This window comes from Leptinotarsa decemlineata, unplaced genomic scaffold (assembly GCF_025532065.1).
Source record: "Leptinotarsa decemlineata unplaced genomic scaffold, Ldec_3_MD MMD2_tig00026282_RagTag_RagTag, whole genome shotgun sequence".
NCBI lineage: Eukaryota > Metazoa > Arthropoda > Insecta > Coleoptera > Chrysomelidae > Leptinotarsa > Leptinotarsa decemlineata.
This window is the reverse complement of record NW_027412668.1, coordinates 3,814,763-3,827,923: the sequence shown is the minus strand read 5'-3', so window position 1 is coordinate 3,827,923 and position 13,161 is coordinate 3,814,763. Positions and strand designations below refer to the sequence as shown.

The window sequence follows — 13,161 nt, the reverse complement described above, 5'->3', positions numbered from 1 at the left end:
GATTAATCACCTCAACAATAATGGATTCTACACCATCGAATAAGCAAATGATATAGTTATCTTGCAGACCAGCAAATTTGTGAACACACTGTGCGATAAAGCGCAGGATGGGCTCAAATTAATAAAAACATGGTGTAAGGAACACTCACGGTCGATCCATCCCAAGAAGACTGAGATGGTCCTTTTCACCAGGAAAAAAGTTTATCGGGCTTTAAACTTTCCGAAATTTTCAAAAGCAAACTAAACTTCTCTGAAGAGGTGGAATACCTTGGTACTACCCTCGACAGGAAGCTAACAAGGAACGCTCACCTACAGAGTAGATCAAAAAGAGCGTATGTGGCATAGGAGCAATGTCAAAGGTCATTAGGACGCACATGGGGTCTTTCACCCCGTGTGGTCACCTGGATCTACATTGCAATAATAAGACCTATGTTAACTTACGGAGCTATCGCATGGGGACCGAAAGTTCTGCAAGCAACGACCATCCAAAAATTATATCAAATACAGCGATTGGATTGTTCACAGGAGCCATGAGGATAACACCAACCACGGAAATGGAATTAATTACTGGTCTGACCCCTCTGGACCTGTACGTTAAGGAGGTTGCATTAATGGCCATGTTACGACTACGCACGGCTGGTGTAAACCTCGAAGTATGAATGGGTCAATTGAGGCTGGGCCTATATGGCGAGAAGCGCTTACTGAGCGATCTCTGCTGCCGGCAACCAGTGATGCAATTGAACCCAGGTTTGTGTTTAATAAACCCTACAAAATACAAATAAAACAGAACACTGAGTCAGATGCTACAAATGCAATACGCATATATACAGACGGCTCAAAAACCAAAGAAGGCTCAGGATATAGAGTATACTCCAGATCACTAAGCTTAAGGATTAAATGGGGAAAAGGAAATAATACCAGCGTGGTTCAAACAGAAATGGCTGGTATCTCAATTGCCACAAAAGACATAACCTGGAAAGGAATTTCTGGAAAAAACATAACAATCTGCATTGATAGTAGACAAACCCTATTAGCCTTGAACAGACAACGTGTTACCTCAGGGCTAGTACTATAGTGCCACCAAGATTTAGCCAAAGCCTCGGTAGATAACAATATCATCCTGAGCACGACCGGAGTAAACGTAATCGCATTGTCGACTCTTTAGCCAAGGAAGCGGCTGGACTAAGAATTTTAGGATCCAGTGGCACCTACGGCCTGATGGGGAACTAGCCAAACGTCACACCCATGCTCAATCCCTAAAGAGATGGGATGGAATCAAAGGATGCAGTCTTGCAAGGATCACCCTGGGCAACCATAGGAAGCTGGCGCCGAAGAAATATTTGGCGATGACCAGGAAAAATTTACGCTTAACAGTAGGATTTCTGACTGGCCACTGTCAACTAAGGAAACACCTTCACAATATGGGGCTAGTGGACCTCTATGCAGGATGTGTGAACAGAAAGATGAAACTGTCAGGCATGTCTTATGCGAGTGTCCGGAGTTATCGTCAATAAGAGAGTGTGTGTTCGGCGAGTCTTAGCCTACACCTGCCGATATAAAGGAGATGTCTCTTATCATTTGACATTGATAGTGTTAATGAACGTTCAACGTTGGTTGGCGAAATTTCGTTCCGGAGATTCTAGCTTCGAAGAGAGTTTGAACTTTTGATAGGAGTGATCCTAACTGTATTTACGATATAGTGAGATGTTTTTTGTTCAAATTTCAAATATTCGCATCCAAACAACACATTTTTGTCGTCTTCCACTGCTATGTTCAAAATATGTTTTTCCGTTAACCAGCTGTCCCTTACAAACCCTTACAAACGACAATCCTCAGAAGTTGAAACATGCGCGAGATAAGGACTAACGAAGCCTTACCACAGTATAGGTAACAATCAGCAATGTCACTTCGTTTGGCGGGAGAAGTTCGCGCATATCCGTCGCGTTGATGAGTCCGCCATTTTGGGAAGTGACAGACTTTCTCATTCTGCTTTTGGCTTTGCTGTTGTTAGGACGTATATGTTACCTGTGATCTGTGCGTATCGTGAATTTTAACTTTTAACATAATGGAAAAACTAATAGGTGGTGGACACGTTTGTGCTGTAAATAGTTGTAAAAATAACAGTTTTTTCATGTTTCCGAAGGACCACTTGATAAATTAATTACTGAAAATTCATATTTGTGACATTTCTGTGAGCTATTACAAAACAAATTGTGAATTAAATAATGAATCTCTGTATTGTTATTTCGGAGCATTTCAAAATGGAACTCTTGACACATTCGGTAACTTAAGGATGCCCAAAAATGAATTTGTTTATTTTATTTCCTCCTTGGAAGTAAACTTCCAAAGCAATTTTGAAAATCGTATTGTAGGAACAAATGTCATTGCAGAATTTGTATCATTGTTTGAACAATTCAATTATAACCGTCCATGTGAAAATTTCCCTTTTGAAGTTATATAGTAGAGTGAGATTATTTTATACATTAAAATATAGAAATAGGAATTTTAAATCTCAGAAAAATATTGCCAGAAAAAGAAGGAAGAATAAAATAATAATTTGAATATAATAATCACCAGTTACCCTGGACACCTAGAAGAATCCTAAGTGGGTCAACTACATGATATTGACATTTCAGAAGCGTAAAAAACGTTCTGTAAACATTACTAAAAAAGAATAAAAATATTGGACTAACAAAAGTAAGTTGATGTTTGGATAGAACTCACCTATGTATATGTATAAAAAAAAATACATTTATGTTGAAAAAGAGTTCATTCTAAAACGCAAGGAGAACATAAGTTTTTATAATAAAGAACAAGCAATTCAACTGAAAGGTTAATTAGTAATATACAAGATCACACATTTATAAAGTTTATACCAAAAACAATTTCTCCTTCATATGCCAGTTCATTGAACCATTGTAATCCAACTGGTGATTTAGAAATAATTTGGCTGTTTTGACATTTTTTGAAAAAATCATGCAACCAGATAAAATGTCTGCACAATAATTATTATATCAATTGAATTTGGGTCTATTTCGTAAGGTAGATATATCCAAATTATATGAGCATTTTGGATATAAAAAAATTTGAGTGCGAACCTGTCCAAAACCATTTCGCGAGTCCTGCCCTCTTATCGTCACTTCCCAAAATGGCGTCAAGATACTTTTCCACATCAAAGGCGGCATGGCCAAGTGTCCAAGCTTTTTGTTACCTATGCTGTGGCCTTACCTTTTAACGTGTGATTTCTAACACGGTAAATATGAAACATTCTTCAAATTAGAGTAATTTTTGATTTTTTAATATTTTTTCATCGCTTTGACGAGACCCTGTATAATAACAAATATTTAGTACTACTCCCCTCAGTGTTACGGATGAAATCACTCGTGCAAAGTAGTACTTCATGGAATAAAATAACGCAGATATATCAGTTGTTTCGCACGGTTTTGTCATGTAATTGGAGACTTGTTTACTTTTTATCCAAAACCATAATTTAATGAAGCGTAAGCAGCCAACACGCGATATTTCGAGATGGAAACGCTTGCATAAGGAAACGTTTCAAGATATCATTTCCACATAATTGCAGATAATAGAAGCATAAGGAATACTCCAAACTGAAACATTAATAAATATACGAACTCAATCAATCCATGATGAGAACAGTAAAAGTATAAAATGGACCTCTGTATAATCCCTGAAATATACGGGGTACACAGTGCGATGACCGTCGGTTCTGTATCTGTAGAGTAGGCCCCACAGCACTTAGACCACATGTGACCCATTGTACATCCTCCCGAGGAGTTGTCCTCCTAGATCATCGTCCATCTTGTCCTTTTCAGTAAGGTGGACAGATCGCTGGGAGACATCTCCTTTATATCGGCAGGTGTAGGCTAAGACTAACTCGCCGTACACACACTCTCTTTATGACGATAACTCCGGACACTCGCATAAGACATGCCTGACAGTTTCATCTTCCTGTTCACACATCCTGCATAGAGGTGTGTCCACTAGCCCCATATTATGGAGGTGTTTCCTTGGTTGACAGTGGCCAGTCAGAAATCCTACTGTTAAGCGTAGATTTTTCCTGGTGACCGCCAGATATTTCTTCGGCGCCAGCTTCCCAGGTGTCACTGGGTCCTAAAATTCTTAGTCCAGCCGCTTCCTTGGCTAAAGAGTCGGCAATGCGATTACGTTTACTTCGGTCGTGCCCTTTAACCCACCTCAGGATAATATTATTATCTACCGAGGCTTTGGCTAAACTTTGTTGGCACTCTAGTACTAGCCCTGAGGTAACACGTTGTCTGTTCAAGGCTAATAGGGCTTGTCTGCTATCAGTGCAGATTGTTATGTTTTTGCCAGAAATTCCTTTCCAGGTTATTTCTTTTGTGGCGATTAGGATACCAACCAGTTCTGTTTGAACCAAGCTGGTATTTTTTCCCATTCCCCACTCAATCCTTAGGCTTAGTGATCTAGAGTAAATTTCACGTCCTGAGCCTTTGGTTTTTGAGCCGTCTGTATATATGAGTATCGCATTTGTAGCATCTGACTTTGTGTTCTGTTTCATTTGTATTTTGTAGGGTTTATTAAACACAAACCTGGATTTGAGTTTAATAAACCGTCGGTTAGCCGTATTTTGTAAAAAAATTCATATCCTGAAAAATGGCAAATATAGGTTTTTCAATATGCTTTATCGAATGAAAATAATGATGTTTCTCCAACACTCCCGGTGTTGGCACCAACTTTCTTAATTCAAATGTGACACCCTGTATATTTTCGCATCTTTGAAAACCTGGCATAACTCTAATGTGAGTTTATGTAATACATACTATACAAAAAAATAACATTACTCAAAAAACTAGGTAATCGGCTCTCGGGTGATTCCCCCATGAAATTAAAAAGTTTCATAGAATACATAACTGAGTTATTACTGATTCATAAAAATACTTTATTCCATCGTCTTGTAAATTCAACATTTCCAAAACGTCATAGAAGTGTTCGGAATCGATGACTTATTCTGAAGGTATAAAATTGGCCAAAACTCAGTTTTTTTCCAATGGATCCATAATAGGCAGTACCTTTAGCCAGCAGGTTCTCCCGAACTGTCTCCTATGGACTATTTGTATGGGACATTATCGAAAATACTGCATATGCAGATCTTGCTCCAAGTGAGGAGAATGTGTTTAATAGAAAAGTTTCACAAACATTCAATCAGTCGGGATGTAAATAACAATTTGATGAAGAGAGTAAATAAATGCCTGGAAGTTGGGGAAATGTCTTCGAACATATTTTGAAATAGTTTTTATATGTTTTGTGTGAAAACAATACAATATTCTTGAATGTTTACTCTTTTTTGAAACATTTAGAAATAACATTTTTAAATTCATCATTTATTCATTTGGAATTCTGTCTTCAATAAAAAGCATGACGACAAATTAATATCTCTGCTTTATTGTAACTGTTCAAAGTGAAGGTTTCGTAGCCCGTAGTTTTATGTGGACATGCACATGTTTAATTTTCAATAAAAACTGAAATATCTCGTTAACGGTTGATTTTTGATTTAGGGAATATTTGATGAAAGTGAGTCTGGGAGTTTCAAAACTATCGTAAAATATAGGGTGTTCCATTTGAAAAAACAGAGTTTTTGTCCATTTTTATATCTTCAGAATTAGTAATCGATTCCGAACATTTTGTATAACATTTTGGAAATGTTACTTCCCCAAGACGATGAATTGAAGTATTTTGATGAATCAATAATAGCGTATTTATGTATTGTGTCAAACTTTTGAATTTTATGGGATGGGGGAGTCATTAGAGAGCCGAATACCTACCTATAACAAATTAATATCTCGAGAACGGTTAATTTTTGGTACCTACATAAATTCACATTAGAATTATGCCAGGTATTTGAAAATATACACATTTGAAGTATGTAAGTCGATACCAACTTGTCAAATTTTGGAAGTATTTCATTCAATAAAGCATGTTGAAAAATATTTATTTGACAATTTTCATGATATGAATCCTATTATTTCCCAAAAACGGCTACCTCCGGATCTCACTAGCTGACTTGGATCCTGTAGGTTGGATAACTGTCATCTAAGATGTTTCCAATCAGTGAAATTTATTATGATTCAAATTAGTACCATTGATAAGAACCATCAGTGTTTAATTGAATCCAATACTGAAGCCTGAAGAAGCTATATTGAAATGTGTGTTGCGGTTTTTGGAAATGTCACAATTTCAAATACATGTATCTTTTATTGTATCAGCCGATTCCATCACATATCTTGCTGATGGATGAGTCACCCTGTATGCAGTTTGCATCCGTTATTCATATTTACAGAGAACCGCATGTACATCAGCTAATCAAATATAACGACTTCCCCAGGGAAGGGGTGGCTGCCGCATAATCACACGAATTTCCATTCGTCATATCTCAGCACTTACGGGCCCACTTCAGCTCTCCACAGCGGACGGCGACGATGCCACTTCTACGCGTTATTACGTAGTTCTGCGTACTTTAGGCCTTTCTCAAGAACCTACGGCCTAACAGATACGTTGAAGAAACGGCTGATTTTCCTTTTGGAAATAATGGATATCACAGTGACATTTCCAGAATTCGTTTTTTTTGGGGTAGTAAGTTACTATTTCTGGCGCTGTCCAAACGTAATATATCTTGAATCATATTTACGTCTTATAAAGTACCTACATACAAAATTTGGTCAAAGGCATTATGTCAACATCATGAAAAAAATGTACAGAAATCAAAATAATGAAAGCTGAATCGAGGAAAGATTTATACGTATAATAAAAACACGCTTTTATAGCATTTGAAACTAAAAAGTAAAAAATAAATATAGTTTAAAAAAACTAAAAAACACGCTTTTAAAGGATATCGAACTGAAAAATTAAAAATTATTTTTTCCTTAAATAAGCTTAAAACAATAACGAATGAAAAATATTAGTATTATTGTGAAAAAAACGTGTACGCTTTGTGCCATATTTTTTCTATAGGTATCAAGCGCCCGATGTTCTTCGAAAGCGTGTTTTTTAGTTTTTTCAAACTATATTTATTTTTCACTTTTCAGTTTCTTATGTTTCATAAACTTTCCAAAATATTTCTTGATAATAACTTAAGAAAAGAGAGTGCTCGTGGTTAAAAACGGTACTCAAGTATCGGTATTCAAGTAACACATTATTGTGAGATTTTTGCTTAGTGCTTTATATAATACTAGCTTTTACTCGCGGTTTCGCTCGCATTTATGCCATTAAATAAGTGTCAGTACAATAGAAATGAATCAATATGAGGACTATATTTTAATGCTTGGCTAGGATTATCAATTTTTAAAAATTATTACATATGATGAAGTTTCGAAAATTTACAATATGCTTTATTGAATAGCAACAACAAATGTTAAAATATATTTCACTATAACAAAAATAACCTAACCTAACCTAACCTAAAAATAAAAATGACAGAAGAAAATAACAATAAATATAAAAAAATTCCAAACAGCTCAAACTATAGTCAATTTTTGACAAACAATTTTTTTTTAATAAAAGTATGCTATGTTACTTCTAATACCTCTAAGAACATGTGTAGGTACCTACAAAATTTCATGATGAGTTGAGTAGGTTTCGCGTGAAACCGTAACAAACAAACTTACATTCGCATTTATAATATTAGTAGGGAAGTAGAGATAGAAATAACAAGTTAAGTCATATGACCCCTTTACCTAGATAATAACTTGCCGGAATTTGACTTGAGTTTTCAATTAGTTTATACTCAAACTCAGGTACAATTATTAGTCATTGAATAGGTAGAAAGACATATTAATAAAATTTCCACCTTATTTATTATTTCACCTTCAACAAGACCCCAAACTGGGAACAATTCAATGTCCGACATAGTTTTAACAGGGGAAGTAGTAATTTCCGGTCGTCATTCGCCAACATTCTACCATGTAGAAACGTTGGCAGAGATGAATGATGAATGTTTGGACTTCAATTCGAAATATTTTTTCTCATAACTGTGGTTTAGGTCTTTTCAAAAATACGAGTTGGCAACACTGGCAGCCGGGTCGAACTTAATGTCGTCCATTAGGCGATAACGAGGCGAAATCGAATACGATTCCTCCCCGAGGATTTGGACACCCCGTTTATTTTCGAAAACACGGCTCTCAATAAAAAGGTGCCATCTGAAATAATTTGATTACGGCGAATCGGTTGTTTTAAGTGCGTGTCTGTTGGCGAGGCTGAGACCTTACAAGGCGATTCGCAGGGTTTGTAACCCAAACAACTGCAGTGATAGTGAGGATGGACATCTCACCTTTCTTTTGTCCCTTTTCCCTTCTCTTCTGCTATCTAAGTTGTCTATAAATACAAAAATGTGTTGAAACTTTTAAACCTACTAGATAGAGGTTGGCAAAGGACCTATTTCATCGAAAAAATAATATTTTAGGAGAGATTAGTTTTCAAAACAAACAATTTTTGGCTTCCTACTTCTCCATCAACAAAACCTTCAGGAAACTTATAAATGAAGAAGTAAGAATAATTACAATAACTATAAAGATGTGTAGATCGTAAACAGAAGTGTATTTCTATTTCAAACTGAAAGAAAAATCCCGTCCGTAATAACTCCTTCAACACGAACAGTAAATAACATCAAAGGAAAAAAATCTTCTTGAATCAACCAGAAATACCCTGGCGCCCTCTTCTGTCAATATGCGCAATACGCTCGACTGAACTCCAATCCTCGCCGGAATGCCTGACCACAAGCTTAAAATATCATTGTTTTGTCACGAAACTAGTTTCAGTAACGGCAACATAGCAACCTAGCCAAACCTGTCAAAAAAATTCATTGAAAATTAATTTGTTTTTCTTACCGGGAAATTTGAAAATTGCTTGAAGAAAAGTTGACATTTCTTTGATAGATCGGCCTGTCGCCGCCTGTACATGAGTGAAAAGTTTTTTTTTGTGAAAGAAGGGGTTACAAATGAAAAACGACTACTTTTTAGTTGTTTAAAGAGTTTAATTTAAAAACGAATCATTATAGGATGCTCCTAATACTTCATATAATTACAAAAAAGTTAATTTTTGTGCTTTTTGCCATAAGCAAAATCTGTAAGAATTCCACTGACTTCAATTTTTATTTCACGTTCAATGATAAATTTTTTAATCGACTCTGCGACAGTGTTGATCTAAGGTAGTTTTCAATTTTGAAAATGATCTTTCACTTGTGCTACTGTGACTGGCAATGTGATGTGAATTCTAAGGGTTGCGGACAGATTCGGAAACACAGAAATTGATTTATAAGTAGGTATACAAGTGATTCAAGTTACCCAACTGCAAGCGCGAGGTGATTAGAATATCCTTGGTTTAATCACTTGGATCCCTTCCCTATGTGAAATGTTATGTTTCAGCATCCCATTCTAGTGGGCACTCAATTTTAAATGTTGTTTAAATTTGGGAAAAAGCTATTAGATAAAATATTTTTTTACATACTGGTTCATGTTCACACATTGAAGATCTCAACAAAATACTCTCGACAGATACCGATTCTTACACCATCTATCAATATTTGTACAAAGTTGAGTCAATATAATTTCTCGCGTCGTGATTTTGACAAAACAAAAGGAAATTGGTAAAAACACCAGGGCATTGTCTAAATCCTTAGACAATGACCAGGGTTTCTATGAATCTTGGTTACGAGAGGAAGCGATGAATATAAACGAATAAAATAATTTCAAATAATTGTTAAAATTGAGCTTGAATAAATGTAGCACTTGTTTATTGAAACCTGCACATAGTCATAATATTAATCAATGACAAGACAATATTAATTAGTTTGGGGTGCCAAAAGAACCATCTGTGGTTAAACTAGAAAACGAAGTTCATTAACACTAATTGCAATTGGAATGTTGAACAATTCGACTACTCACTTATATAATGGCGCCACAAGATATTGACCTAATTTTCTAGCACTCACTTCCTTTGGGGAGCATTTAGGCATTGTCTAAAGATTCCAGTGGAACCTGTTCAGAGAAGTTCAATGAACTGAGGTGAATCCATGATAAACGTTTTCAACAACACTTTGTTGCAAGATTTTCTCACGAAAGGTCAAAAATAATTTTTAAAAAGAAATGACAAAATTCAGAGTTTTAAGTTGAAATTTAACAAAATTTTGAGTGTGAAGTAGGTATTCAGTGACCTGAAGACCACGGCAAAAAAAAACCGGAAAATAGCGTTTACATAGTATGTTCAAATTGTTTAAATCACTTTTTATTGAATATATTATTGACACAATAACAACATTAGGCATTTTCATCAACTTCTTCTTCTGAAACCTTCTTTGGGTGCCTATACTGCACACATTCAGGGTATTTCTCGGCTAGAAAACTTCTGATTTCCCCATACTCGGATATTAAGTGATTTCTAACTTGATCTTGATTCCTCAGTTTCTCCTGCTTCCTGAGGTATATTTCATAAGACTCATATGTAGAGTAAAATGGTGGATGCTTTTTCTTCTTCAGAACAACCTTTCCGTCAAAACAGTACTGCTTGTAGTCTAAAATTTCATCCTTGGGAATTTCTTCCTGCTTCCGGCATTCTTTTGGAGATGCAATAACGGTGGGGTAAAAGTTGTTTTCCTTGCAGAATTGGACCAAATGAAGTTTTTTCTCTTCGGCTATTTCCTCAGGAGATTTCTAAAAAAAACATATAGCACTTGAGTCTAACATTTTTCATTTTCAAAGGGAAATTATTCTAAAGCTGGATTGAGGGGAGCATATAGGAATGAAAAATACCTATGACTCACCTGTCTGATAAGCCCCAAAAAAAAGGCTTTGGTAATTTTACTAACATTTTTAGAACCTTCTATTTTGGCGTGGAGATTCTTGATGCCCACCATTTCACAAATAGTTTTTATAGCTCTATGACAAACAAGACCGTATCCTTCAGGTTTCTGATACACATAAATCTTTGTGGTGGCAAACTGGGTAAAGAAGTCATGACAAACTAGAAAGGATTGCTCGGTAACAAATATTTGACCAAAAATAGAAGAAAAAGCTTACCAGTATGATCGTTGAACCGCTTTACATGAATAAGCTTTTGCCCTGCCCTATTTTTAGATTTCCGAATGGCAATTTTAGTTTCCAGTCCTTTTCCCAAAGCAAAACCACCAACACCATTTCCGTTCCCTGTTACGCTGAGCACTGAGAGTCTCCGTTTTCTTCCAAAATTTCCTTTCATATTGAAAACGGTTTTCAGTTCAAGTACTTTGGTATCGAATCCCTCGAAAGTGTCTGTAAAAATTTCAAATGCGGAGTGGCATGTAATAATAATAATAAGTTTTGAATGTGTACATAACAGAATGACACTGGATGGAGTCTGAAAAGTTATTAGTAGTTTGGAACCCCTTCTCTACATGGTCCTCAAACATGAGAGAGAAATTGGACAATTTTTTTGCTAAGCAACTGCCTGACCCTGCACTGAAAGTGGTTATCAGAACTCTATTAGCGAGTTAGAATCTGTTCTGCAAGATCACTATACTTCTAAAGCTATTTGTTTGAAAGCTTTTGCAAAACGGCATGATATACTTATATATACGACAAAACAAGTTCGACGAAGTGAGATTTGAGATTTCAGGAAAAGGATTGATAAGTTCAAATCGGAGTCTGAAAATGAAACATTTGTAATCCAAAACTAAAGAACACTTTTTCGACCCACCATAGTGCTGTTCTTCAGTGGTGTTAGACTGAGAAATTATATGTTTTTTTACAGATGAAAGGAAATAAAATGTTAGTGATTGAAGAGATTACAGATAACTGGCGATCTCAATATAATCTTTGTCAACTCCACTTGCTTTGGATTTCAAAGCTAACAGAATTTCCAATTCTGATATGTTGGAATAATAGAGTGAGTTTACAACAGGCCAAATATTGTTCAAAAAAAATTGCACATGTCGGAGTCTAGAGAAAGATCAGTTTTTGAGGAGTTGATATGTGGTGTGTCTCACCTTCTCCAACTGGATCTGGAGGCCCGATACTTCTACCAGGGAGCTTGGCACCTGACCATCCCCTCTCAATGGGACTCAACTTCTGATGCTTGAACTTGCCCATTTGATCCCTCAGAGCGATAAGTTTCTTCTCTCTTTCTGGATCTTCGGGTAACTGCTGTTGCTCCACCAGTTCTTTTCCTCTTAGAATCGGAGCGGAAAGACCTGGCCATATGATGTTTGCTTTTCCTATGCCCATAACTTGGCCTCTATTCAAGTTTTTAATTTTGGATTTGGAAACATTTTTTCCACGACCCCTTTTCTTTCCTGCATTACTCACTGATGTGATACCTTTCCAAAGGTCTTGAGCAGGTACTGTAATCAAGATAGATATTATAGATAGTTATATGTTTCATTCATGTTTTATGCAAAATCATATTTGCACAAGTGAATAAAAAATACAAAATTGATCGAAAAATTATAAAAAGTTGAAAAGTTTATGATACAGGTTAGCATTTAAAATGCCATGACTGTCACTGCTTCAGAAACTCTATTAGGTAGTCCTGAAGGTAATTTGAAGTGTGTTATATCAGTACCTTGTGAACAACTTCACATTAGGATGTATTTTGAAAATGAAAGCAATACGAAGTATATTCAGATTATCCTGCAATAAAAAGGTTTTGTTTTTCTGTTGGAAAAACTTACATTTGTTAAAGAAATTCGCATTTCTTGTCGAACTACAAACAAGTATTTGTTTTTGAAACAATTCTTCTCTTAGGGGGTTCACAATTGTTGGTGCCAGATTACACCGAGCAGAGACAGTCAGCTTTTGAAATGTTTTAGTTATATTTAGTAGTTGTACTGCCATTGTGGTATTTTAGATTTAAGGTACATCTATTGTTTACGAATGACAAATATACCAAAAAGTCGAATTTAAAACTCAGTTCATGAATTATCCTAACCCCATTGTTCAAAAAATTGCCAGGTTAAGTTTATGTTATGTCATAGTCATTTTCTTCTTATATGAAATATGTATTGGCCTCTTCAGTGAGTACTCTTCAGTCATACAGGTTTTGTCTTCTTCTCTTTTTATATTCCTAACCGATACTCTCAGAGATCAATTTTTGAATAACTTGTCGTTTGCAATATCAGGTGACGGCATATCGAAC

The 13,161-nt window shown here is 35.8% G+C and overlaps 1 protein-coding gene across 1 annotated transcript; it reads right to left on the bottom strand.

Annotated features, from left to right (window-relative positions):
- Window positions 1-10,256: 10,256 nt before the first annotated feature.
- mRpS5 (mitochondrial ribosomal protein S5) lies at window positions 10,257-12,993 on the bottom strand. The gene is made up of 5 exons (XM_023163621.2): window positions 12,698-12,993; window positions 12,014-12,367; window positions 11,070-11,300; window positions 10,814-11,013; window positions 10,257-10,703 (listed from the first exon to the last, which is right to left on the bottom strand). Exons 1-5 carry the CDS (start codon window positions 12,858-12,860, stop codon window positions 10,311-10,313), a joined length of 1,341 nt encoding a protein of 446 aa, XP_023019389.2. The 5' UTR covers window positions 12,861-12,993; the 3' UTR covers window positions 10,257-10,310.
- Between the last annotated feature and the right edge of the window lie 168 nt (window positions 12,994-13,161).

Coding starts and splice junctions, on each gene's coding strand:
- mRpS5 (XM_023163621.2), bottom strand. CDS start 12,860: ATGGCAGTACAACTACTAAATATAACTAAAACATTTCAAAAGCTGACT. Junction 11,301..12,013: donor TCCAGATCCAGTTGGAGAAG/GTGAGACACACC, acceptor AAATTTTTACAG/ACACTTTCGAGGGATTCGAT. Junction 11,014..11,069: donor GCGGTTCAACGATCATACTG/GTAAGCTTTTTC, acceptor AATCCTTTCTAG/TTTGTCATGACTTCTTTACC.